General features: G+C 45.5%; 1 protein-coding gene across 1 annotated transcript; it reads right to left on the minus strand.

Moving 5' to 3' along the window:
- Window positions 1-424: 424 nt before the first annotated feature.
- ARL3 (ARF like GTPase 3) lies at window positions 425-27,112 on the minus strand. Its single transcript, XM_014883811.2, has 6 exons — window positions 27,002-27,112; window positions 16,796-16,939; window positions 15,552-15,668; window positions 11,391-11,441; window positions 9,233-9,418; window positions 425-722 (listed from the first exon to the last, which is right to left on the minus strand). Exons 1-6 carry the CDS (start codon window positions 27,002-27,004, stop codon window positions 675-677), a joined length of 549 nt encoding a protein of 182 aa, XP_014739297.1. The 5' UTR covers window positions 27,005-27,112; the 3' UTR covers window positions 425-674.
- Between the last annotated feature and the right edge of the window lie 5 nt (window positions 27,113-27,117).

The raw sequence follows: 27,117 nt of genomic DNA on the forward strand, positions 1-27,117 counted from the left end.
AGCTGCGAGAAAAGCCCTAGGCACACTCATCCTGCATTATGCCAACTGTAAAGAGCTTCAATTATACACATATAACCCTTCTCTCCCTTCTACAGCGGTGTCGCAATGCAACAGTGCCTCGTTATCATCAAACTCTTCTTTTATGGCTATAGGAATATGTGGAAGTCTTCTACCCTTGTTACACAAATGACTCCTTAGCAGCTTTATTTTAAGAATCTACCCACAACTGGTAACACAACTGCATTTTATCTGTCACTGAGGGGAAGCTGTGACTGACGCCCGAGCCTGTCCTCAGCAACTACGCATATTAGGGCAGCTCCTATGCATCTAAGCCACTACTGTAACTCACCACTCCCTCTGCTCCACACTGAATCCGTCTTGCTTCTGCTTACAAACTTGCTTGCTAATCAGACATTTAATACTATTTAAGCATAAGGAGGAAATATGTAATTCCTTTATTGGGATAAAAAAAATTATACTAAATAGCAGGTCAAGTTCCAAATCCAGCAGTAGGTTTAAACCGATGTTGCTCCCTTTTTTCTCTTTTTTTTTTTTTTTAACAGCTGTAGCTGTGCACAGATGGAAAAACATTTGGTCAGAAAGCAGCAAATTAGTGTTTTCAGGCTAGAATTCTGCTCCCACCGCTCCTCCATTTCCATGCAGCTCAGAACGCTTTACTTCTTCTTAGCACTGACATTTTTGCACACCCAGTTCATGCCGTCCTTCAGACAGAGAAAGGTAATGTTAGTCAAGCAACGGGAGGAGGAATTCCCCCAAGCCCACCCCACCACCATTCTGCAAGCACCGTGTTCTGCCTCCTTATCGACCCCCTGCCTGCCCTTCTGTCTCCAAAACCACTGTGGGTTAAAAAAATAAGTGCTTCGTTGCTTGGTAGATGTTGTCACACAGAGGTTATTAAATCTTTCATCTGACCATAAAAAAGTATCATCATCTCATCACGTTGCTATGTGTAGGTCCTTCGAGGAAGGATCACTTTGCAGTCAAGGTACGTCAGTGGCAGATGAAGGCTCAGTTCCAGGTTTGGCTACAGATGATTTGTGTAACCTCGGGCAAGTCATCTTATCTTAGAGACTGGATTTTAGGGGACTGTTTGTTATACAGTCAGCCCCCTGTTAAGAAAACAGCTCTAATTCTCTGCTCATCTGCAAGCCTTGAAATCCAGATCCATGAAAGTCACTGCAATAACCAAACCCTGCTCCTCAGGGCCCCCACAGAAAATGGTCCCCAGGGATCCCACAGGGGTTCGGTGAGAAGCTATGTGGCCATGTTTTTAAGAGGCTGATATACTCTTTAAGGTATCTCTTTAAAAATGTGTGGATGACTTCTCTGGCCAGTGCCAGCAGGATGGCAACACTTGTGCCGTGAATACCCGATTTGTGAGTTTATTGCTGAGATCCTAGAATGGGATATGCTATTGAAAGCCAAAGCAACACTTCATCTGCTCCTGTCACTTATATGTTAGGAGACGTGCACAATAGAGTGCAAGAAGCGCAGTCTCCTCATATTTGTGTCCCATCAAATCCCTTACCTCTATCCTGCCTATGAGGTGTCTCTCCCAAAGGCAAAAGGTAGGGTTTGGGGGATGAGAGGGGAGCAGCACGTCTTTGTGTTTGGAAGTCGGGCAAATGTCAACTCAGAGTTCAGAGTAGAGGGATTTCACTGTATTATGTTCAGTGGTCATTTTTGTATCATTATAACAACAACCTTAGTTAGACCGTAAGAAAGGTCAGTGCTTTTGGGCAAACATCACTGCGAGCCCCACAGCAGCAGTATTTCTGGTTTCCTATACCCTTGTTGCCAGACTGCCAAAAGACTGCCAAGGACCTCAACTTCCCCAAGGACAGATAGCCCAAGGCAAAGTATGGCAGGCCCTTAGGGTGAGCTGACACTCACTACCATGCCTCTATGTTGTCCCTCAGTCACAAAGATGATGGCCATGTCAGAGGGGAGCTAAAGAGTTAAGAGAGAAGAGAGGGAGTCCTCAGGGCTTAATCAAAAGCAGAGAGGTTCTCACTTGAAAATACCAATTCACCTTGATAACTGCGCTATGTGACACTTCTTATCTGAAGGGGAGCAGCAACTTTTGAAATCAGTCCTTGTTGCTGTGTTAAATAAAGAATAAGTGAGCCCAGTTTGTGCTGGGGTGCACATGAGGTCCTACACTAATAACACTTCTAACTCTAACCTTGGGGAGGGTTGGTGTCTCCAGTTTCATTTATTTATCTCCCCAGCAGAGATCAGTGTAAAACAAATTGTCTGAAATCCTCAGAGCAAATGGGAAAAGATGAGCGGTAGATTCATTTTAAGGCCTGGTAGCTTTGTGTCTTCCCCTTTCAATAACACTGATAACGTAGGTGTAAAACATGTAATGCCTTAAGCAATCAATAGCATGGTTTAAAGCTTATCACTTTAGAGAGAGAGGGAGCGAGTGATTCCCAGCATGAGGAATGCCAGGGCTTAACAATGGGGCTAGAAGGAGAGGTGTCAAGCCTTTGACTTGATTGTGTGCTTTAGAAATCTGCATGATTGCCTGCAAAGAGTAAAAATAAATAAATAACTAAAAATGCTCCCACAATGATTTCAGCTTCCCCTGCCTCGGAAGCAATAATCACATTTGCACACATCATGGCATACAAGGCAAGCAGAGCTCCTCATTCAATTTGAATGTAGGTTTATTTGCTGAACCAGAACAGCTGAGACAGCTTAAAGTAATAAATATCAGCTGACACCCTCTGCTATTCAGCACAGTAATCCCAGAAACAATACATCACTGCAAAACAACAAACATGCATCCTATCTTCTACCTAATCTGACCACAACCTGAATTCACAGTGATTAAAACTCTGCCTCTGCTGCCATTGGGGAGCTCGGCAAGGGGAAAGGCAGACCATTGCAGCACCAGCGCAGCGAGGGTCATAAAGCAGAGTTTATGATGGGATTTACCATGGCTGGGAGCCTGGCTGCATGAAGCATTTAACGAGGGCAAAAGAATGACATAGCAAAATGCAAGAGGAAAGGTGAACTCCAAACACGCTTGAAATACGTAAGTAGGTCACCAAACTTTTAAAGCAGGAATAGATTTTTAAAACTCTCTTTGGCATGAGTAAATTGACAGGAAAAATCACATTTAATTGTAAATATCCCCCTGCCTGAGAGTGATAAAAGGAAAATTAACATGTTCAGCTGTATCAGAAAGGTGTATGTGAGATGCCTTCCTCAGCTATGTCTGCAGCTTCTGGTGCAATTTTTTTTTTTTTTTTGGGGGGAGGGGGGTTGGGGGGGGGTTGTTCTGCAGTGTCCCCAGATGCTTTGGAGAATACCAAACACAATGGAAAGCAGAAAAACCTAAAAGGTACATTTGCAGTTTTTCTGCCTATGGTGTGAAGCAGGACAGAGCATTGATAAGATAGAGAAATCCAGGGAAGCTGCTACAAACACAAAGAGCTGCAATGGGAAAGGCACATGGGAAGGAGTAAAGAGTGCTTGAAAGAGTCAAGTCCTCAAGGAGTCAACTGTTGTCATCCTTTGTCCCTGCACACTCTGTCCCTGTATCTGCATGTTTAAAAGATGGTACTGTGAAGAAAGTATAATCCCTACAGTAACATTTAGATCTTGACAGATGTCCTTGTGCTGTTTTGTTGAGACACAGAGACATTGGCAGGTACTCTGAGGATCGAGGCGGATACAATATTAGTATTCCAGCCTCAAGTCAACCCTGGGAAAACTTAGCCAGGGAAAGATTTCAGATCTTTCAGCTTTGCTTCTCTTACCTCCTTAACAAGCAGCTAGTAAACTTTACTAAAGCAAAGAGAAAGAACCCCAGGGAAGAGGATAAAGTTCCTTGCAGAGAAATGCTGCTCACACAACCCCGCCTTGCTGCAGTCCCATCTGCTATTGTGCCAAGGGAGTTGTACTCCAGCGTCCTTTGGGAAAATACTGGTAGAGCCTTCCCTGGGAGAAATAAAAAGTCCTGCTTAAGATTAGCCCACTGCTTGCTCATTCTCTGCATTATCAGCTTTGAGGCTATGGGAGTGAAGTAATCTGACTTCAAACACAGTGAACAAGTCCTTTCCACCCCATAAAAAGCCTCGCAATTTCTGCTCCCCTGCAAGCCCGGGATCAGGCAAGGCTACAAACTTGTGACCCCTAATGTGACCTTAAGGACAGAAAAGCTTAATCCTTTCATGTAATCCTCTGTCTGCCATAACAAATTGGGTCAGGCAAGTGCAAAATTCTCCATCTCTAGCATTTTTGGTATGCGTTATTTTAACTGTCACTTTCTTCTCCCTCTGCACAGCCAGGACTGTGTCTTCATTATCTGTCATTTCCTTGCACCTCCAGTGATCATATAGGCTGGCTCTTCCAGGCTCCTGCCAGTACATTATCCATTGGTTTTTGCTTGGGTGAAAGCTTAGTTTCTCGTCCTCTGAGACCTTGTATCCCCGATGCAATACTCTAGACTCCCTCCTTAGCCTACTTAAAAATCAGAAGACACTGCGCTGTAATCTGGAAACATGGCTGCTTTTCCTCAACATGCACATGCTCTGCCTGCCCCAGGAGAGGTGCCATCATCAAAACTGGTTTTAAATCACATTTACAAATATCTCCAGAACCTTGTTAAAATGTAGAAGATCCCCATCCAGCCTGTCTTGGCTAAGACTAAACCTAAACTCTGCAGATACCACATTGGCAGGGATAGTCCTGCTCTGAATCTTGCTCTTATGGAAGTGTTGAATTGCAGTGTAGACATAACTTAGGTATCGGGCTTCATTCTCAACTGTGTTGAAACAGTCAGGGAGGAGACAGAGGCTCAGCCCTTCCCACAGTCCTTTGGGCCAGATGGGCTTTGGCATAAATTAGAAAAGTTTAGTGGCTACTCTCAGTTTCACTGGCTTTTAATGGTCTCCAGAGGGTCATTATGTTTGGGAGACTTTGGACACAATACGCTGCATCATCAGTCTGGAGGACAGTTCCTCAGGGCAGGCTGAACTCCTGTGGACTTGATTGGAGAATCTTGCTTCAGACAAGAAACAAGCTGCAGAGCACACATTGGTCCCAAGCCTTGAGTCATATTAAATATCACACCCTGGCCCCTAAATAACACCTCAGAAAGAGAGGAGGCAGCAAAGCAGAGAGGTCCTGTTTGCTTTCATACCACCCTGGCTGGCCAGGGTGGAATGTACACAGCTTCTGCACACCAAGAGCTACAATTTGAGATCTGGTACCAAATACAACCCCAAGAGAGCCTACATGGCACCAGAGAGTCACTGTGAGGCAACAGCTTCCTTATGTTCCTCTGCAGACGTCAGTAATCACCTCCCTCACTTGCTGTACTCTGTGCCAGGGTCTCAGTGTAGGTTGGTCAGGACTCCGTTCCAGAAGCAGAGCTCAGATGGCTGTGGCAAGGAGAAAAGGCTTTCCTGCTTCTTAACTGGGGCTGAGGATAAGATCAGACCCAAGCAGACATTTTGCTTGAAAAAGCCTCGATGGCACCATGAAGTCTGATTAACAAGACAAGTGCTGCCCACAGTTATAGTCAGGAGGTAATGAAGTCTTCAGCTGGCACAACAGGGACTGCCAGCTGGCATCCAGAGACACTACATGGAGTTTCCAGTTAACCTAGTCACCTCTCTTCTGAGCCTGCTCAGGACAGTGCTAGGCCCCTTTTCCAGAGTCCCTAATGGTTAATTTTAAAAGAGAAGATGACTATATAGATTCCCCCCTTAATTAACAGTTTTATTAAATAACCCATTTCAAATAATAGTTAAATTCTCTAAATTTATATCATTCCATTAAACATAATCTAATCTCATTAACCTTGAAATCCCCAGTCTTAACTACCCAGTTCTATACACAATGGTGATAGCAGCTAAACTAATTAAATGACCTTCAAACTATTCCTCCTTCATGTATTGGCATTATTTATCTTTGCTCATTGCTCTTCTTTCAAGCTATCACAAACATCTACCCATATGAACTCTGTTCCTGCATGTGCTCACTACAAGATATGCCACCACTCTTCCTTGCAAAATTCGCCAGCAATGTCTCCAATTCTACTCCAGCTAATACATTCCATCACCTGCAATGGTTGGTGTGCTTGTTCCTTGGCTTTCGTTCTTGAACACCTGATGCTTCCTTCCCTGTCTTCATTTATTTTGCTGCCACTCATCATCATTTCTCAAATAAGTCCTTAAAGCAATGACCTGAGATTTAATGACACATGGAAAGCTCCTGTTCTGAGCCTCTGGTATCTGTGGCCCTGGTGTACCACAATCCTCAAAAACATATTTCTTAATCTCACTCTTTAAACAAGTTCTTTGATTCTCCTAAAGTTTGACTTAATATCTCAAGATTGAAGACACCATTTTTTCCTAGGCTGATCCGAGTTTAGTTTAAAAACCATCTCCCCAAACATTTTGTTCAATTTGCAAGGAAAGGGAGTGCTTGACATTCTTGCTGTCTGATTTGACAAGGCTGAAGTTATGGTTGAAGAGAAATATAGAGGCTCTTCTTCTATAAGCTATAGAGAGTTTGCAACTTTCCTGACTTTTCCGCAATAATAATTTATAGAATAAGCTGCAGTATTTAGGGCAATGAGAGTGACTACAACAAAGTGGGATGTTATCTGGCCTGCATCTAAACTAATTTGTCTAGATAAGCATGATGATACATAGGCCTGCAAATACTTTTATTTAGTTCTGGTCTTCTATTTTCTGGAAGTGAATGCAGAAGCAGATTTCATTTCCCTGGCAGAGCGTATTGGGCTGAGTATTTTACACTACTGGATAATTAGGGATGTGCTGTGCTTCAGAGAGGAGGCACAGTAAGAAGGTGCTGTCAATAGAGAAGTGTGCAGCCCAATCCAGAGAGCCCACAAATCTGCCTGAGAAGGAAGCACATTTCCAAGCTCAGGAACAGAAAGTGACACTTTTCATAATTTACTTCTTCCACATCCAACACACATCTCTTCAATTTCACCTGTCTCTTAACTGCACCATTGCAGCTGGAGAGCTCCCTTGGACTTGCATAACTTAGAAAAAGACCTGAAGGGGGGAGGAAGGTGACCTATGTTTGCCTGAAATCCTGTCAACTGCAGCCTCGTTTTCCTGGTCAGATTTCCTTGGATTGGAAACTTCAGAGCAAAGATTAGAGATGAAGCCGTTCACAACACTGTTTACAACATAGCTGAATTTGCAGCTTAGCTAACTAAAGGCCCTTTAGAGAACACCACCTACTACATTCAGGTTTAAAAATCAGGTTGAGAATTTTAAATCAGAACTGCTGTACTGGATCAGACCAATGGTTCATCCAGGCCAGCATCCTCTTTCTGGCTGCCAGGGGAAAGACCATGTAGGAACAGGATGTGCCTTACTCTGTTCTTCCCTCCCAGTTCATGGCCCAAGCTGTTCCTCAGTCAAAAGCTGCCTCTAGATCTTAGTGGTCAGTGATTGCCTGCACATCCCTCCTTCAGAAATTTATTTTTCTGATACCTCTTTTTTTTCCTGATACCTTTGATCTCCTCAACATCCTGTGCCAATGAGATCCAGAATTTAATCATACAACTTGCAAAGAAGCACTTATTTTTATTTCTTTTAAACCATTTTCTGATTATTTCATTAGGAACGCTTTTCCTCTAGCAATGTAAAAATAGCATACAGTCTTTTTTATACCTTGTTTTATAAATCCTGAAGATGTTCCTACTCTTTGTCCTCTCTCTCTTCCAAACTGCTAGTCCTAATTTATTTATTATCCCTGTATACAGATGCCATGCTGTGCTGCTGATCATTCCTGACAGAGGATCCTCAAATCTCTCCCAATTCTAAGCAGATACATGGACCATATATTTTTCTGATTAGGGTAGTTAGGAGTCTAGAAGAGGTTACCTAGAGAAGATGTGGAATTTCATGCTTAGAGTCACTTATAACTTGACTGGACAAGACTCTCAGCAACCTTCTCTAGACTCACAGCTATCCCTGCTTTAAACATGAAATTGGTCTAAAGATCCTCTGAAGACCCTTGTACCTAATTTTTGTTGGACTTCATGATTCTATTACTACTAAAACCTTTTTAAATGTTGCAGAGGCAGAAATTGAGGTCATGTTCAAGGTATGGGCTCACAATGATTTTAAACTACTAAAAAGATGTTTCTTGTTTGCTTTCTTGTAATTGTCTAGCATTTGAATTTTCCTCTCTGGCCTTTGACGAGCTCTGTTCCCAAGGATCTGCTTCTGAGTAATGGCAGCTAATTTTGAGTCCATAGTCGTATGTGTATAATTAGGATTGTTGTTTCTCATGTGCATTATTTTGCACTTGTCAACACTGAATTTCATCTGCCATTTTACTGCCCACTCAGCATGGAGGGCTGCTTCTGTGACTCTTCACACTCAGCTTGAGATCTGACTATCCTGAACTGCTCAGTAGCATCTGCAAATAAGGTTTTACAGAAACTGCAGTGAAGATAAATGTCTTCACCATTCTGTTTCTTTAAATATCAGTGAAGGGAGTACTCAGATTTCAAGCTCTGCAAATACTTCATTAATTCAGGAAAGCCTAAGAGTGAAATAAACAAACCTAGGTCCCATTTACATTACAAAGAGCTACTATACTGCAGGAACTGACTACAGCACAGGAGCCCAAAACACAACTATTACAGTTCAGTAAAGGGACACAGTGCAGACCCCTCAGTGTGTTTTTGCTGCCCCACATGTTAACATTAGAAGTGGTCATTGCTCTATGTGCAACTCTTGCAATTCTCTGGATCAGAAAAATTGATCAGTTTTTCTCCCTGGTGCCTTAGTTTTAGTAAAATGCCAAATGACATCAGTAGCAAAGGTAAATCAGATTTCTAGAGTGCACACTCGTACCAGTCAAAGGGTTAATAGTAAAAGACGATTTGTTTTGCGAGAATGATTAACCTGACAGCAGTCTCTTTAAAAGAAATCAATGTCTTCATCTGGGCCAGCTAAGGGCTCCTGAGTGGGGAGGCACCCACTCTCCCCTTTACCAGGGATGGAGAGATCTCAAGGGCTCACAGCTCTCCCTTCCCTTTGCACATGACCCAAGACACGCACCCCCCACCCTGCGTTTTGCACTGCAAGGCTTTGGCTGTGCCGACCCCCATCGGTGAGGCAGCTGGTCCAGCCCCACCCTGCAGATCAACAATCTCTTACAGATGGCCTGCTGGCACAGCAAGCTTTCTGCAGAGCCTCACCTGTACTCCCTCTCCCGAAAGAGCTGAACAAGACTGGATCTGCCAGACTCTGTCCCGGATTGTGTGTAGGTTCAGTCCCTCGGCAATCTCCGAAGCAGGGGCAGCAGTCAGCAAATCTTGCTTGTTAGCAAATATGAGCACCGGGACTCCACTAAGCTTTTCTTCATCCAAAAGCTCAGCAAGCTCCTGTATCATTTACAAGAGAGTGGGGTGGGGGGGAAGATGGTGAGAGGGAAGGGAAGAAAACCTTCAACCACCAGTGCTTGTCTCTAATTAGAAATATATTTAGGGCAAATGCTAGAAGAGTGTGTTCCAGTGAAACCTAGAGCTTATTATAAGAGAGCAAAAATGTATACAATCATCTCTGCCCAAGGTTCAAAAGCTATTTCTTCCAATTACAGGTTAGAAAAATCTTCATTTTGGTCTGAAATTAGCAGTTGCCTTAAAGGCTACAACTCTGTGTTTTACTAGTCTCTGATCCCAGGAGACCAAAACTCATGAAACAGCAAAAAAAACCATGTAAATTGCCAGTATGAGGAATCTGTCTTAAGTTATTGCCTGACTGACATTTGTACCTGAGCAACCGTTGACACTGGCCCTGATATTTTTGCTAATCAATCATGAATTTCAAGGGGTTGTTTGAAGTCTTAATCACTGCAACTTAAACAGGAGAGGACTTCCCCACCCCTACCACCCTCCCATAATGGAAATCTCCCACAGGAAAGTGCTGATGCTTTGGAAGGCATTGGTTAGCTGAAGACAAGCTAGATCAGCCTTAATAGCTGTATTTTAGCTCCATATGCACAGCACACATTGGGGGCATCTTAAAAAATGGGTTTGTTCATTCAAAACCAGTTGACTCAAAAAGATTTTTTGAATAGCTCAAATCTGAATCTGCAGTGGATCAATGGTGGCTGAAATACTTCATGTCTAGGTTGTGCAATGGTCCCATGTGAAACCAGCACTCAGTCTCAAGTCACTTCCCTATGGGAACATACAACAAACTCAGCAGAATGTGAACCTGTAGGGACTGCTGGCATTGCAGACAGATGAGTACAGAAGATTTTTGTGGCCTCCTTATTTAGCTGGAAAGGTCTCATGCATTCAGATAATGTTCTAACATCTTTTATCCACTGAATAGAAACTTCTGGATTAAACAAGTGTACTCAGAGAAATGCTAAACTGCATTGGAAATACAACTCCATCCCCTCAAGAGCAATATTTGGTTTGGAAGCCAGGATGAGAGGATGGAGTTATAAACAGAACTGGATGGGAATTTTTCAACAAAATAGGTCTTTCATCTGACAGAGCTGATTTATTGAAACCAAAAGTGTTCGTGGAAATATGAGGAGGGGTCTAGGCTGACTCTGCCTGACTCAGGCAAGTGATCTAAGCTGCTGCTTCCTTTCCATCTCTTTTGCCCAATGAATATTTAATTACTGATATAAACTGAAATAGCTCCAGCAGGGGAAAGATTCTCTCACCCCTAGAACAACCGACAGTTCTGCTGTTGGGGTGTGTCCATGAGACTTGAGAGGCAAAAGATCAAGTCTCTCCTTCAAATCAGACAGAACAGAAGGCTTTAATCTACATCTTCCATTTCTGTGAAGTAAATCTATTGCCGGCTATTTTGGGATGCCGTCACTTTCTGAATTTTACACAACAAAGTTTAAAAATCCTATTTTTGTTTCAACCTAAAACAAAAAATGTTACAAAATATCAGAACTTTGCAAAATGGAAATCTTATTTTCTGGCCAGTATTAGTTAGAAAGTTCTTAGCTTTTTTTTTCAATTACATCCAAAAGATGATCAAGTCAATATGATTTCCATTTCAGCTTTGTAAATAAGAAAATAGGATTCCTCAGGGTTTTGGTTTGGCAAGGTTTAAAGGACTTAGAGAAGTTTGTGCTTTCAGTATTAGGCTCCATTTCCTATTATTGTATAACTTTAATGAACACTGTTCTATTTAAACAGAATTAGGCTACCTATTTTCCTTGTTTCACATCTACCAAAATAATCTGTATTGATGTTGAAAGGCAAGTCTCTTGAAATGCAAATTTTCTTCATAAACAACAAAATCCTCTTCCTAACTTTTGTGAGCAAGGGGCACTCAGAAGCACTGAGTTACTTCAAAGGAAGCTGGGCATAAGTAACTTACCTGACCTGTTTCTTCAAACCTCTTCCTATCTGCACTGTCAATGACATAGATCTGAAAAAAGAAATTACAGGAAAAGTTACTCTTCCCAGAAGACACTCTTCACGGTAGCACGTGATTAAGTGAGCTGAACCTACTAATTAGCTTTTGGGCACAAAGATCATTGCTATTATTTGCAGCAAGTGTTGACAAAACTTCATGATGTTCTGAAAGGAGAGGAACCACCTCTTTTAATACTAGGGGAGTGGACAACCATGTGAGTAGAGTCAGAAAGGAGTTGGCAGCAGTACTGGGCATGCTGTCACCATCTCCATAGCACATATTATCTGAAGAGAACAGGAGACTGCTGGTATTGTTTCAGACTTATTGTTACAAGTCGAAACTGAGCATAGGAGGGCAAAACCTGGGGAGCCAGACATGGCCTTTCATCCCAGCCAAGTGTACAAACACTGGCCTGGTGTGACTGTGCCGTGCTGCCCTCTAGCATCACGTCCTCAATAAGCCACCAAGGCACACAATGGTACTCAGGGGACACATGAATGTGTTGGGGACATTGAGTTTGTCTCCATCAGGCCATCCTACTGCAGCTTCCTGGAGAGGATGGTTGGGTATGAGGGCTGGATTCAGCCTGCAAGACTCCATCTTCAGCTGCCGTCTGAAAAAATGGGGAACCTCAGTACAACATGCAGGCAAGAATAGACTGGTATCCATTTTTCATTGCTTGATACGTGAAGGTTTTTGAAGAAGGATGCTGGGACAGCAGACAGGGACAGGACTGGTAACAAACACTGAGCATTTTGCTTCCAGTCGCTGCCATTCCCCATCAGTAGTGATTGAAGCTGCTAGCATGTCATCTGCATGCTCTTTGGTGGCTTACAGGGAGCAAGTGTCAGCCTGGTTTTCAGGGAATAGATGAGCACAGCACCCTGCCATCAAGATAAATGGCATCCTTGCAGGCAGTCTCAGCACAAGACTCCATGCTTTCAGGATAATTTCGACCAAATAGTAGGGGGAGGGAAGATCTCTAGCAGCAATATCTATTAAACTATAGGCACTCTCTTAATGAGCAGCATTTGAGTTGTTTGAAATGGGACCAAACACGCAGCAGGAGAATCTGTATGCGAGGCCTGAGGAGGTAACCCAGCAACCTCCCAGCCGCTCTGCAGATCACTTGGGGGCTGATGTGCACTGACAGAGGCTGGGGGACACGCGGCAGGGTGGACGCAGCTGTGTGGGGATGCGTCAGCAGAGCACGCACCCGGTGCCACGTGATGGGGAGCAGCCCGTGGGCACGGTGTGACACACAGCCCTCTCCCTGCAATGTGATCTCAAGCACGTGCACCAATACTGGATCAGCTGCACACGTCCTCCCCACCCCTACCAAGCATCCACCCCTATGCATCCATTTGGAATAGGAAATACAGACCAAAAGAAAGGAAGAAGCTGCAGGGCTCGCAGTTCTGCTCTGGGGTGAGACTGGACTGTCATCTGTGCTCCCTCGGGACAACTCTGGGGAAGTCCACAACACATGAATGCAATGCTCAAGTGTTGCTTGTGAACTGAAAGGTGGCACCTTCCATACTACGGTGCTTCTCTAACTGGCAAGGAATAGCTCTGGGTCCCATCCAGCCAGGCTTTCTCCTGCACCGCTTATTCCCCACTAGGGAGCTGTTTTGCAAGATGAGAACTAGAGACAACAGTGCTTGGGGCAAAAGCCACAAAAGCACAGCACAGAGAAAGTAAAGTATGTGCCGAGTGCCTGCTTCCAAACCAGCAAGCACTGTGCCAAATAGCTGCAGGTGCCTGTCTGAATATGCAATCAGCCAGATATCCACACCTTATTTGCCTGCATTAAGCTTCCAAATATCACAGGTGTGTGATGCAAGACCAAGCTCTCATTCAAAGGCACCTGCATGGATTTGAATTTGTAATTACTTCCTGCTTTTTAATACTCTTTAGAGGGTCCTTTCTGTTTTATGCAATACAGTTTAGGAGAAGAGAGAAGCAGGGGGTCCTGGGAACTGTAGTGTATCTCATGTCCAACCTCCTTTTATGGCCAAGGCCACACAAGAGCCTGTTTTTGGCTGTGGTGCTTCGTTAACAGAGTTTGCAAATTTGAACACCATATTGGAGAATGGAGATTTGAGAAAGAAATTCCTGTAAAGGTGGGTACCTCCTTTGAGAAACAAGCCAAAACACAACCTGGAATAAATGGGTTGGGCAGAAATTGCAAGTGATAGGACTAGATTAAGAAATAGCATGAGGGCTAAGTTGGCTCAATTTATAAATGCACAATCTGCACCAGGTTTGTCAGAGGGTAAAATTACTGGCTAAAACAGGGGTGGGGACTGGCAGAAGACAGAGCGAGCCATCAGCATATACGTGATCCCAGTTTTGGTGTGTATGGAAATAGCAAAGCACTGCCCCAACATGCCAACATCTCCCACTTTGGGACTGGGTGTCAGCATGAAGTGCAGCTAGGGGAACTCAAGTCCATCTGTGCAGAAGCTATTTCTCTGAATTCACACTGTTGCTTCCCCCAGACTGATTCTGCTTCTATCCACCCATTTTCTTACTCACATGAAAATAAGGGGTTTCTCTGTACATTGCTTTAACTGGGGTGAGAGAGGGGCGGGAAAACAACTGCTTTCATCTCCTTCAGTCCTCAAATTCATCTTTATTACTGCACCTCCCATGCAGCACACACTGGGAAAGGTGGAAGCTTACAGGCCAATGTAGCTCATTGTCTTTGCCAGCAGAGCCTTCCAGATATTGTTTTGTGGTTGCACAGCCTCTGCAGCCTGAGCACCTGCCACAGCAGGCAGAGATCCCAACGCTGCTGCTTTGCAGGGCTGACCTTGATCTGCACACTTACCGCCTCCCCACCACACACAGCGCCAGAGCCTGGGCTCAGTGGGCACAGTCACCTCACAGTCACACCATGTCTCTGTCCTCAACAGCCACAGAGGAGCACAGTGTGTGTCCTGCTTGTTTCTCAAACCCAGATCTTACCCCATGGAAAATCTCACAGCTCCTTTCTGCAAAAGCAATCCACTGGGTTTATGCAGTGGTGGCTGTCCTCGAACTTTAGATTCCAAATAAACGGTCAAAAATGAAGATTGGCAAAAGAGAGTATCAAGGGTTTATTAGTCACATTTAAATAACAGCTTCATTTGGACAATGTTTTCTAAGCCTGCAGGCACAGCCAGGCCTTTCAGGACTGGACACGAGCCTTGGTGAACAATGCTATTCCTGCTTGCACTGATCCTTCCGTGCAAGTGCACTGAAACTCCTGACACGTTACTGAGTATGTGTGTGACAGGAGGGAGGAATGGCGTCTTTCTAAGAGAGCTTCCCACTTTCCCATGGGAGCCTGCAGACCTTGGCTTTTCTCTGTTCCCACAGGCAATATTGCTTGGGGCAGAGAGAGGCCTGAAGCCCCCAGTCTGCCTTCATCCTGGCATATGTGGCTGCATGCTAGAGGTGATCTTTGAAACTAACCAAGGCAGCACCTGGAGGGTCCCAGGGCAATATGCTCTGGCATAGAAAAACAAAGGTCTTGCACTGTAAATATAATTGTAGTCATCTGTAGCTAATTGTAAGGTAATTACAGCTCAGTTGTCAAAACCATTAAAAGACAGTCTTATGATTAAAGGAGCAAAAGAAAAGACAATGGGTCTTTCTGTGTCCCTCAGTCAGAAGCTTTCCTATCTGATGCCAGACAGAGCATTTAATTCTTATGCGTCAGTTTCCTCACCTATAAAACAAGGGCACCATACTGACCTACCTCTACACATGATGCTTAAGTCACTAATGCCCATGACGGGCCTTCAGACTCTCCAGTGAAAGGAGCTATAGATGGGTAAAGTACATGTTATTAATGTTCTTTCATTTGAAAGAGACTGAGATGAGAGGAAAGGAACTGGCTATAAACAGCACCATCCTGTGAAAGTAAAAACATGCAACTGAATGATTTCTGCAAACATAACTGTATTTTTCTTACTGCACTCAACCAATCTTGCCATTTAGCTCAGAATAACTCCTGTTACAATGGCAATGGTGTTGCTGAGGGCTGGGACATTACATTACTTGTTTCTGAATTTCTGGCTGAAACCTTGGAAAGCCATTGCATGAACACAGCATTCAGCTGCAGCCAATACTCACAAGGATATCAGTGTTTTCAAAATAGTTCCTCCAGTATGGTCTGATCTTCCTCTGTCCACCTATGTCCCATACATTCAGTTTGAAGCCTTGAGACTGTACACTTTTGATGTTGAAGCCCTGGAAAGAGCAGAAACAAAGCCACATAGAGCATAAACCTGAATGGCTGGAGCATGTTCGTAGCCAGACATTAACACCTTATATATCCCATGCCTGCAATGTGCAGTGAGATGGGGTGGGCAGCCACAAAGATGGATCAGCTGTGGGAGAGGTCCCAGCATAAGCAGCCGCTAAACCATCAGTTTGTCAATGTTCTTGGGTCAAGGGTTGATGCTGTCACAGCTATGGAGACATATGATGCAGTTGGTACCCTGAGAGGGCTCAGCAGGGTGGGTGCAGGAAGAGGTGGGAGAGCTGCAGATAAGGAGAAAACAAGGGCACTGTGAGAAGCAGGATTGAGCTTGTGAAAGCTGAGTAGACAGTCAGAACTAATATGAAGCAAGAGGTCTCAGCTCAATTCGACACGACACAGCTAATGCTGGGCTTAAAAGAGCAACAGCTGCACGTCTGAAGGGTCCATTTCATCAATTAGGGCACCAACTGAAAGTGCATTCAAGTAGAAAAACAGGATGTGGCGTGGGCTGGCAGTGTGCTGCCACACCACCCAGGGACCAAGGCTTGGAATTAGGGTGCCAGAGCTGGGAGCTCTGGGAGGCAGCTACAGGGTGGGGGGAAGCATCTCCCATAGCTCTCTAGCAACCTCCTCTGGAGCAATGCTGCAGTGCTGCTGACGGGAGCCATCACTCTCCTCCATCCCCAAAGCTCAACAAAAGGGCATGAGAGACATTAGGGAGGAGCACTGGTATATGCAGAACCCTTGGAGCTGGTTGGGTGAAAGATGCAAAGAGACAAGGGTTTGTCCAGTGCTGCAGCATCCACTCTACATGTCCCCTGTTTGGCAAGGACAACAGGAACAAAGTCACATCCATGCAACCCTAGCATGACTCAAAAGCCTTTTGCAGAACTCCACAGCACTCATCCACTTTTGCACTACCTGACCGATCTGGTCTGAAGCTCTCTGGCTCCTTCAGCAAGCCTCGTCTTAGGCAGAAAAGATACAAACTTAATGGTGCACCAGGCTCCAGTTGCTCCCCCTTTTACTGAAAGACTGATGAATCATTAATGCTTTGTGTAAGGTGGCAGGTGGGACCACAGGAACTCCCTCAAGAAGGAAAGGCTTTCCTCACCTGTGTTGGGGTGATGTGGCTGATGTCCTCTGATGCCAGCTGTTTCAGGAGTGTGGTCTTGCCTGCATTATCCAGTCCCAAGAGGAGGATTCTCACCTCCTGGTCTGGGGTGCTTTTTAGTTTGCGTAGGATTGACAGTAAACCCTAAACGCACAAGAAAGACCACAGCTGTTATTTCCTCAACTCTCGCCCTCCATTGTCATGCCCTCCTCCCTCGAAAAAGATTCTGTCTGATAGTGAGTCCCAAGACACCCTGAATATCTTTCTGCAGTCCCTATTCCCATTTCGTTTCTTACTCCTCCCTTTGCCCCTATTTTCTTCCACCTCAGAATATCAACAAGGTCTCAGACAGCACAAATGTCATGCAGTGGGGTGCACTGCTGGCTGCACTGCTCTTGTCACACAGCTGTTTGGCATTCCCTGTACCAGGGAGACAGTGTCTACGTGCAGAAGCTGCAGACCAAGTCTTTGCAAGCTCTTCATTACCTTTATCAGAGGGAAAACTCCATTAATTTGATCTGCCTCCTACATAACTGCAGGTTTCTATGTACCTGACATTGGTTCTTCTCATAGTAACTCCCTGGTCATCTCAAACCCCATTTATCTGTCTAAAACACGCTGAACCCATGGGGCACGTGCAGTTCTGATTCTCAGGATGTAGCACTTAACAACTGTCTCAGATCACCACACATCCTCGCTAAGAAAAGCACAGTGGATTCCAGTCATTAGCCAGGCTCAGCTCTCTGAGCTGACAGTATCACTCAGGATTAGGAAACAGAATATGCAGGTCAGCTCATTTACAACCATGCACCTTACAGCAGCACACCCAAGCTTTTGTCAGTGCCACCAGTCAGAGACCAGCACCTCTCTAAAATGGCTGAAAAAATATTCTGGATCCTGGCACATAACCAAGAGATCCAAATCACCCCACTTCCACCTGCCTCTCACTGCCCAGCCTACCCAGAGGAGAGGGATAGTTCCAGCCAAGCGGACAGGAACAGGCTGTGACACCAAGAACGCGTGGGTGTCTCTTTTGGGCACACTGCCACGCTGCTCTGCAGCCCCTGCATGTCAGGGACCCCTCCTCAGAGCCCAAGCAGCACACATCACACTGAGATCCTGCCTGGAGACATAGGTGCTCTTGCTACTAATTCATCTGAGAAAATCCAGGAAAAAAATACACCTACAGCCCATTCTGAAGCCCTCAGCGTTCCTGTTCTGTCTCTCCCAGATAATTCCCTTGTTGAAGCCCACTAACACCAACAGCCAGGAAGAAAGTTCAAATATCAGCAGAAACCTAAGCCCATGGGGCCCATATCTCAAGCCTTTTTGTTCTCCCAATAGCAAAATGGAGACAATGCTTCTTGTCGACCTGCAAGGGTGTAATCAGTTAAATGTCTTGAAGTGCTTTGTTGCTATGAGGAACTAAACCCTCTAAATATTCCTGCTGAGAGCCAAGGACTATTTGAGCCTTGAAGGTTGCTCCCGATCCCCTCCAGATCACAGCAATCAGAAACTTGTCCTCAAGATAAAGAGCTGCACGTCGCAGTACAACTGTCACCGCTGCAACGCATCCCCCGTCTCCAGCAGTGTCCTTCTGCCCACTCGGGGAGAGCCCAGCCTCCGCCATTCAGCAAATGCTGCTTCCAACTGCTCACCTCACTCCCAGGTGGGAGTGCTTTGGAAAGGACTCAGCACTACAGGTTGTGATGCTAAAGCTTTTAGTAATGCTCAGAGATTCAAATGCATGTGACATCTGATCCATCTCTGTGAGCATTTTCCATTTCAGAGTAATTTATTTGGTTTCTGTTAAATTATCAGCTACAGCTCAAAATACATGTGTAGTGTGTAAGAAACAGGGAGGAGAGAAGGAACTTAGTAAAACTGGGTTCTAAAGGTATCTGTAGAAAGCTGCAGGATTGCCACTGTTGCTGTGCTTTTAAAAAGCACTGTGGAAAGCTGAGGTTCAGAAATTCAGAGCTTGTGCAAGCAATAGCAAAACTGCAGTCTTACTGCCCAATAAGCAGGCTCAAGATATCTCCTATTTCATAGGTGACGGGCAGGTAAAAAACTGGGAATCCGGGCCCTGTTCAAGAGCTGTGAATTGGAAATGGGGTCTGCTTGGTAGAGTGCCATGCCTGCTCGGTACAGGCAGAGGCACAGGCACAGTAAATCCCCAAACAGCCTTTAGTTGAAGTGTACAGGTCTGTTACACCACATGCTGGGCCCTTAGGGCCAGATGTTCACAGCTGGCTCTCACCCATGGGCCCATGGCTAATGAATTTGAAGGGCTGTGTTCAGTGCAGCCAGTCACTGCAAGCCCTGCCAGCCCAACAGCTCATCTCCCTGGCCGCAGTGCCCAACCCATGTTCTGCCCTGATGATGGTCTGTACTTCCACACGTCCGAGGCAAGAGAAAAGGAACAGCAACAAAAATACCTCTACTGGTTACTTGTTTATATGCATGTCCTAAGTGCCCTTGACATCATTAAAAAGCACAAGTTAACTGCATGACTAGCAACACATTTTCTTTTCACCTGCCGTCAAATTTACAGTCGTGTTTGTTGGCTTGTAAATCCGTGGATTTCAGCTCAGTGTGGACAGACTCCACAGGAGCAGGAACTCTAAAATTCACACATTCTCCTTCCCTTCTAGGGTAACACTGAATTTCCCATTCTTATAGACCCGACCCAAAGCCAATGTACATCAGCCAAAGCACTACTGCCGACTTTGGAGAGCTCTGAATCAGGCCCTATTATTTTAGTTTATTGCTCACAGTTAAAAAAAGAAGCTGTTGAAATGCTAATCCTATTCACAGCTCCACTTGCTAAGAGCAGAGCAGTGTATCCCAGAGCAGATCAGGATTAGGTGCCTTTATATTTCAGAATTCAACTCCAAAATACTGAGCGCAAAGAAATGTATTACAAAGTATTTCTTATCTACCACGGAGCAATTCTCATGGGTCGGGAAGAGGAACAGTTGTAAATGTTAATAGAGCTTCTCCCATTGTAGATGGATGCTATTTCTGGGCTAGTATGACAGCCTATGAGAAAACGATCAGCATCGTTCCATATTCTACTCAAGTGACACTGCTGCATGGCTGATCACAGGATTATCGCGGGTAGCCAATAGAAGAGAAGATATATATAGAAATAAAAGTATTCTCTAAGGTATAAAGTAAGCTGATTTAAAAGGCTGGAAGACAAGCAAGCCAACATAGAGAAGTGGACTTTATTTCAGTAGCTGCCGGCATAGGTTACATGGTCAGTATATACAACTTAAATCAAGAGCCAAATAATAGTATTGGTTCCTGTGACTGTTACTATTTTGTAAACAGTATTTAAAATGTGAATCCAGGATTCTCCCTGTAGTTAGCAAAGATTTAAAACTAAGGAAAGCCATGCCTAGATTGGTTTCTCATTTTTTTCTTTTTAATTTTTTTAACTGGCCTTATGAGAACACTGGCTAGAAAGACAGAAGGCATTTCCTGACAGCTTAGTAGACTGGAAAAAATAACTCAGCAGAGTTCCCTGCTGCATGCCACCACTATGTGGGACAAGCAGCCCCTGTTATACACACACACTGATGGACAAGCACTCCTCTGCTGGCAAACACAATGCTGAAACTAACAGACTAAGGACAGTCAGAAAGCAATGCCTTCGTATTGATGGGAGATGTCAGGTAGAAAGCCATGAAATGGGAAGATCTGGTGCAAAGGGGATGCACAGAAGCAACAGAAGGAACAGATTTTTGAAGCAGGGCAGGTAACAAATGTCTCATGCTGGGACTTAGCCAGTAGCAAGAAGGGAGGATTCCCAGGATGCCTGCATGGCAGCCACGCCAGGGGCATTCGCTCACTGGAGTGGTCCAGGGTGAGAAGCAGGACAAGTCTTGAGCAGGCCAGGGTAGACATGAGCTGGCTGAGGAGCCGCAGAGACACCTCACAGGAGTGTAAGGGCAACGTATCAGCTGCACAAAACTAGGCAGACTGCGGCATCTGTAACAGAGAAGGGAACTGCAGATGCTGCTCAGATAATGAACAGCACAGCATGGCAGCATGTGCAGCCTTTGGAGAAGGGCAGCCAGAGAGAGCAACCTCAAGGCTGGGCACAGTCAGCCAGCAACGATTTCTTGGTCACCTCTGGGTTAAGCAAACTATGTCTTATATCAGATTGGCTTGTTTAAAAACATCTTTGTCCTTGGTGGAGAGGGTTTTCTTTACAAGCACCACGAGGAGACAGACTGATGGGGTCAGCACGAGGAGACTGTATTTTCCAGACAGTGAGCGGGGACATAGAATAAGAAAAGGAGACTCCTGACAATTACTCTGAAATCAGAGTGGGGCATTAAATTTGGAGATGCAGCTAAATGGGTAAGAGCACTCATAAACACATCGAGCATGAAAGAAAAGCTAACCATCTTATTAGCATCCTTCAGAAAACAGGGATGTGTGGTTTTATGAAAGTATATTATTGCTAGGTTTAAAATACCTACCAAATTATCAAAGGACTTTCAATTATAGCTGCATGCAGTAATCCTATTCTCTCTCTCTCAAAAAAAAAATCCTACATATATAAAAATACAGTGACATTTATAGTCCTAGCTAAGGGTTTTGTGGGTTTATTCAGTTTTAAATCCATACTGTATATGGGTCTCTTGAACTAGTTGATGCATGTAACTACATCCTGTACCACAGAAGCCACTGAAAGGAAGATTCACTTTACAGGCCAAAGCAAAAATTGTTTTGGGACAAACAGAGCATTGAGATAATCTGTTTAAGTATTGTATCAGATTGGCAGTATAAAACCATAATGAAAGAACAATTTTCCCTTGTACTGAGGGCTGGATACACGGGGCATGGATAAAAAGCGTGGCCTGCAAGCTGCTGCAAAGCACAGTTGATTCTTATTAGGAAAGAGAAGTAAATGTATTCTGTTTGACTTTATTAGCCACAAAGCTCAGATAATGAATTTAAAATAAAACCACCCTCAGTCACCACCAATTGCTTATCTACTAGATGTGGATATTTAGGTAGAATCAATTCACTTCACCAAGATGCAATACAGCCACAAAGCTCAGCAGCTCAGCCTGCCATTACGACCGCATCTCCCCCATCTCTACACCCCTGCAGAGATGCCCTCTTCCCCACTAGTGCAACCACAAATCACTTGTATTTATCCTCAAGACTCATCTCAGCCAAACACATTTGCCATTGCGATTACAACTCAGGTCTCCCCACAGCTCCCCAGCACTGCTGAGCTCTATTCTCAAACTCTGTGACTTTCCTACAACCGTGGGAGAAACTTCACAAAATACCCATAAAACCAGCCCATGATTCTTCTGCTAATTCCTTCTCTGCCACACCTACAATCCTTGATGAGGTTTAGGCAGCAAACATGTCAAGTTCAAACCTGTCTTGGATTCTACTTATTCGTATCAGTTGGTTATCTCTCACTCCAGACAGACCATATTTCCACGGCATGGGAGCACCTCCGTGCTCTGCCGGCACAGCACCTAGCACAGCTTTGGGCACCAATTTATTCACTTTCAATTAAACAATATGGTAGCAGTTCACTATTTTTGAGGAGTAAGTTAGAGGATACATGTGACGATTTAAGAAAGTCACACAGGAGGAGCTGACACAGGGAAGGACGAGGGGCTTAGCTGAGCCAAATATCCTGCCTTGCACAGTGGATATGAGGCTACATTTGTCATCCAGGGTGCAATCCTGAACACACAGAGCTGGAGGAGGGGAGTCCTTCCTGACAACTGCACTGATTAGCTGGTGCCCTGAAGAATGACGTCTGATTACCTTTATCTTCGGCTGCAGAACTGCAAATGTCACTAATGGTCATAAAATCATCCAGTCTTTTTCAAAATACAACCGAAGTAAATTAATCTATTGAGCACAGTTTATTCAATACTTCTTACTCTGGCAAAACTCCCAAAAAATCATTTGCTTGCTGCATGTCTCCACCATATGGTGTCATTCAATGCAGACTTTTTTCCTGCATTGAAATCCAAAATTTAATGGAGTCAAGTCACCTACAGAGTTTTTCCAGCTCAAACCTACTAATATAGTTTTCTGTCAAAGAGGTCACACAGCACTTTCCAGTTTGATACATAAACCAATACCAGCATGAATCCTCCTTTCATAATTAAAATCAAACTCCTCTGGTTTCAGCAGGTTTGAAAGAAGTATTTTGCCCTGTGCAGAGAAGAGCCAATGCCCAGCATTGGACAATGTCAGCAGTCTCTGTCTGGTTTCAGAACTTCAAGGTCTTGGCCAGTAACTGATATACTCTCCTATCTGCAGGTGATGTCTCATATCAACCTCTCAGCAATCAGTAAAATAAACCAAAAAACATGACATTGAACTGTACTGAAAACTAAAGCAATGAAACACATAATCCTTGAAAGCATTTTTTTATGGGGCCATCTTTTAAATACAGCCTTACTGCCAAGGAACAAGGGACAAAAGAAAGAATTTCTTAGGTATGAGGTACACCTAGAGCAGGCAAGACACAGATGCTGATTTTCCTAGAAACATGAGCTCAAGACCAGGAGAAAGATGCCTGGCTATGCATTTAGCTATGCTGGTATTTTATCCTCTTCACCAGATGTGCTTTATGTCAGCTAGACACACTGTGACTCAGTTTCCTCAACTATAAAACAGGGCCACACTTTGACGAATCTGGTTTTGACACAATGATGTCATCTTCAATCAATGGTTTTAGAAAAACACTGGCCATCCTCTGGCCCCAGCATCTATCAATAACATACCATGTCTTTTGGTAAAGATTGTTATTACAGTGACAAGGAAGCCACAAGCTGTGCTTCACACAGAATTTCCTAAACTTTGGAAAGCAGCATATCCTTTCATGTAGCAGCCTCCCTTTGCCCTTGCCATGCACCCACTGCAGATGCTGCTTAACGGTGCCAAAGACTCCAGCACTACACATCTCTCATGCTTTGCAGTTTTATGGCTCATCCTTCCCTCCGTGCTCCAACTACGACCTTCCACCAACCCTGCCCCACAGCTGTGAGAAATGCTGGTTCTGCTCTGCAGAAGAAGACACTTCCCCTCTGTACTTACTCACTTGGATGAACACTGAAATAATTTAAACCTCAGCATTAACCCTCTTATCACTGGAGCTGGAGCAACCAGTTGTTGAGGGGAGTTTAAGGGCTTCCCAGTGCAATCAGGACATGGCAGGAACATGCTCAGGGGCAGTTACCACAGCTCAGATGACAAGCAGTAAATTGTTACATCAAGCTGTCTGGATGATTTCTGACTGCTGACCCACACCCCCAGGCTTCCATAGCTGCTTTGGATATATTTGCTGCTGTTTCAGAGTTTCTACCACAAATGATTATTCTGTTTTAGTGAAAGTTGAGAATCTAGAGATAGTGCATTGCTCTCCAGTCCTCTGCCCAGTCCAGCCAGCCCACCAGGCACCCCAAAGTGCCACCCACCCTGCCTGAGAGGCTATAATTCAAAAAACAATTTCAAGAAATGGAAAATAGACAAAGAGGCAGTAAAATGTATCAAATAACATGAACACTGGAGAACACTCAGTCCATCCTCTCCGCACACAAAGAGCCAGGATAAGAGCAGCCAGATCCCAGACTACACCAGTTTATCAGGACATCATAGGGCAAGAGCAGATCTGGCAGCTGCAAGCCAAATGTGTCCCACAAAGCACTGTACTGCTGAAGGCAGCTGCTCTCATCTTTACAGCAGATGTCCATCCTGTGATGGCTTTGGTGTTTGGTGTGACATGCCCCATCACCAATTCATCTAAAGTAGAGAAGATCCCACAGGCTTTATCTCAACTTCCTTTTCTGTGGCCCAGCAGGTAGGGATGCAGCCAGAATTAACCCATCGAAGACGACAAGCTGCCTTTGGTGCTCTTGCTTACACCTCCTCCCACGCATGAATCCCTCTACTTGCATGAATCCAACTTGTGTCCACAGGGGTCCTGGACAAAATAAGGCTCTGCCCTTGGGAAAGCTCCTTCCCCATTGCTATTTCCTTCTGCTTGTTCTCTCTCCTCATGCAGCGTCCTCATGAGTGGCTCCACATCCACGGCAACTCTCTCTCACTACCCCTCACCCACAGCTCCAACCCCTCCTTCCTGTCATCGCTGCACTTTGCCAGCATCCCACTTGTCTCACCCCAACCACTCTGGCATCTAAACCCAAATTGTTTCCAACACCTGGATGACCCTGGTCCATCATCCCATCTCCTTCCAACCTCAGTTTAGACTGCACTACACCCTCACCACCTCTCCTGTCTCCCAGCATTGCCCTCCACCCAAGACACCCATTTTTTCCTTCAGTCCATGTTGCTACCTCTCAAACAATTTCTTTCTTTCTCCAACACTTCTTCTCTCCCTAGGATCTTTCTTTCTCTCATCAACATAAAACTCTACTTCCAGTCTTTCCCACAGTTTATTCTTATTTCTTCTTTTCAACCCAGACTATACCTCATCTTGCAAGCCCATGGCAGAAAACCCCAGAGCACATAACATCCCAGCAAACTATCCTAGCCAGCCAACTATTGACAGAGTTTTCCCACTGACTCACCAGACTGTCCATCCCACCCAGCTGGCAGTTTTCTTTCAGTCCCTTTGTCCTGGCCATCTCTGAACACCTAACCCCTTCATCCAGTCTCTCTCTGCCATGATTGAACTCCCCTTCTAAGTCTAAAAACCAGCCCTTCACCTTCAGCAAGCTATCTTCTAGCTCCCTCAATTCCTATAGCCAGAATTCAAGTCCTAGAGTGGCCTCCTCCCACCTTGGCTGGGCTGTCCAGTGCCCCTTTAGAGTCACATCTGCTCTTAGACTCTTCACAATCTCTGAACACTGCCTTCTATCCTTGCCTGGCCCTTCCATTACTCCTTCCCTCCTCAGGCCACTGCCATCCTGGTTCCCAGCCCTCCCAAGCAGCCACCCCTCCATCACACCTTCCACACCTTGACTGAATCAATTCCAAGCACACCGATTGCATCCCAGTGAAGACCCCCCCCACAGATCTTGAGCCTCCCAGCCTCTGTCTAGACCTGATTCACAGAATCAAAAAATCAATTCGATTGGAAAAGACCTCTGAGATTACCAAGTCACACTTATGACCAAACACTTAGATGTCAACTAGAGCATGGTACCAAGTGCCATGACCAACCTTTCCAATCCTTCCCTAAACACCTCCAGGGATGGTGACTCCATCATCTCTCTGGGTAGCCCTTCTGTGAAGAAATTCTTCCTAATGACCACTCTGAGCCTCCCCTAGCACCGCTCGAGGCTATTTTCTCCTGTCCTGTCATTTGGGTCACGTCTATCTGGGAGAAGAGGCCAATCCTCACCTGTCTACCACCTCCTTTCAGGTAGCTGGAGAATGATAAGGTCATACCTGAGTTTCCTCTTCTTCAGACTACACAATCCCAGCTCCCTCAGCCACTCTTCACAGGACTTGTGCTCCAGGCCCTTCACCTTTTTTGTTGCCTTTTTTGGTACACAATCGTCTTTTCTGTGTCCCCCATAACGTCTGTATACTGCCAGGGCCCCAACCTCAGCCAGGGTCTTCCACGGCTGGAGGCCTCAACCGTACCCTATTCTCATCCCTTCGTATGGGTGCCCAAATCTGCACAGCCCCAGGCCCCCGTGCCCGACTGGACACCCCAGGTGGGCACTCGGACTCCGGCTGGCCCCATCCCTGGGTGAGTGTCACGCAATCACAGGATGGCTCAGGCTGCAAAGGACCACAGTCAGTCATCTGGTCATCCTTGAGCACATGGCACAAGATGATGTCCAGATGGTTATGGAATATCTCCAGTGAGGGAGACTCCACAAACTCTCTTGGCAATCTGTTCCGGTGTGTGGTCACCCGCACAGCAAAGTTCTTTCGCGTACTCAGGTGGAATTTCCTGTACATCAGCTCGTTTCCTCCTGTCCTATTGCCCGACAGCACCGAGCAGAGCCCGGCTCCGTCCTCCTGGTTCCATGGCCTTGGCACCCCCTCTCATGGCCCAAGGCCTGCCCGTGCCTGCCATGAGCCCGGCCGGGCCCGACAGACCCTCCGGCCCCCACCACCGCACGCTCCGCGGGGGGATCGTCCGAGGCCTCACGCACCCCCGGCCCCCCTGGTCCCCGCCTCGGCCCGCCCCGCTCCGCTGGCCCCGGCCCCGCTCACCCCCACCCCGCTCACCATCCTCGGCGCGGCCCGGGGTTACCATGGGCAACTGCGTCACACCCACCCCGCGCGCCGACGTGCCCGCGCCGGGGGAGGAGCCAGGAGTGGGGCCCGCCCATAGACCGCGCATG

The sequence above is a fragment of the Sturnus vulgaris genome, chromosome 8 (assembly GCF_052056855.1).
Source record: "Sturnus vulgaris isolate bStuVul1 chromosome 8, bStuVul1.hap1, whole genome shotgun sequence".
Lineage (NCBI taxonomy): Eukaryota > Metazoa > Chordata > Aves > Passeriformes > Sturnidae > Sturnus > Sturnus vulgaris.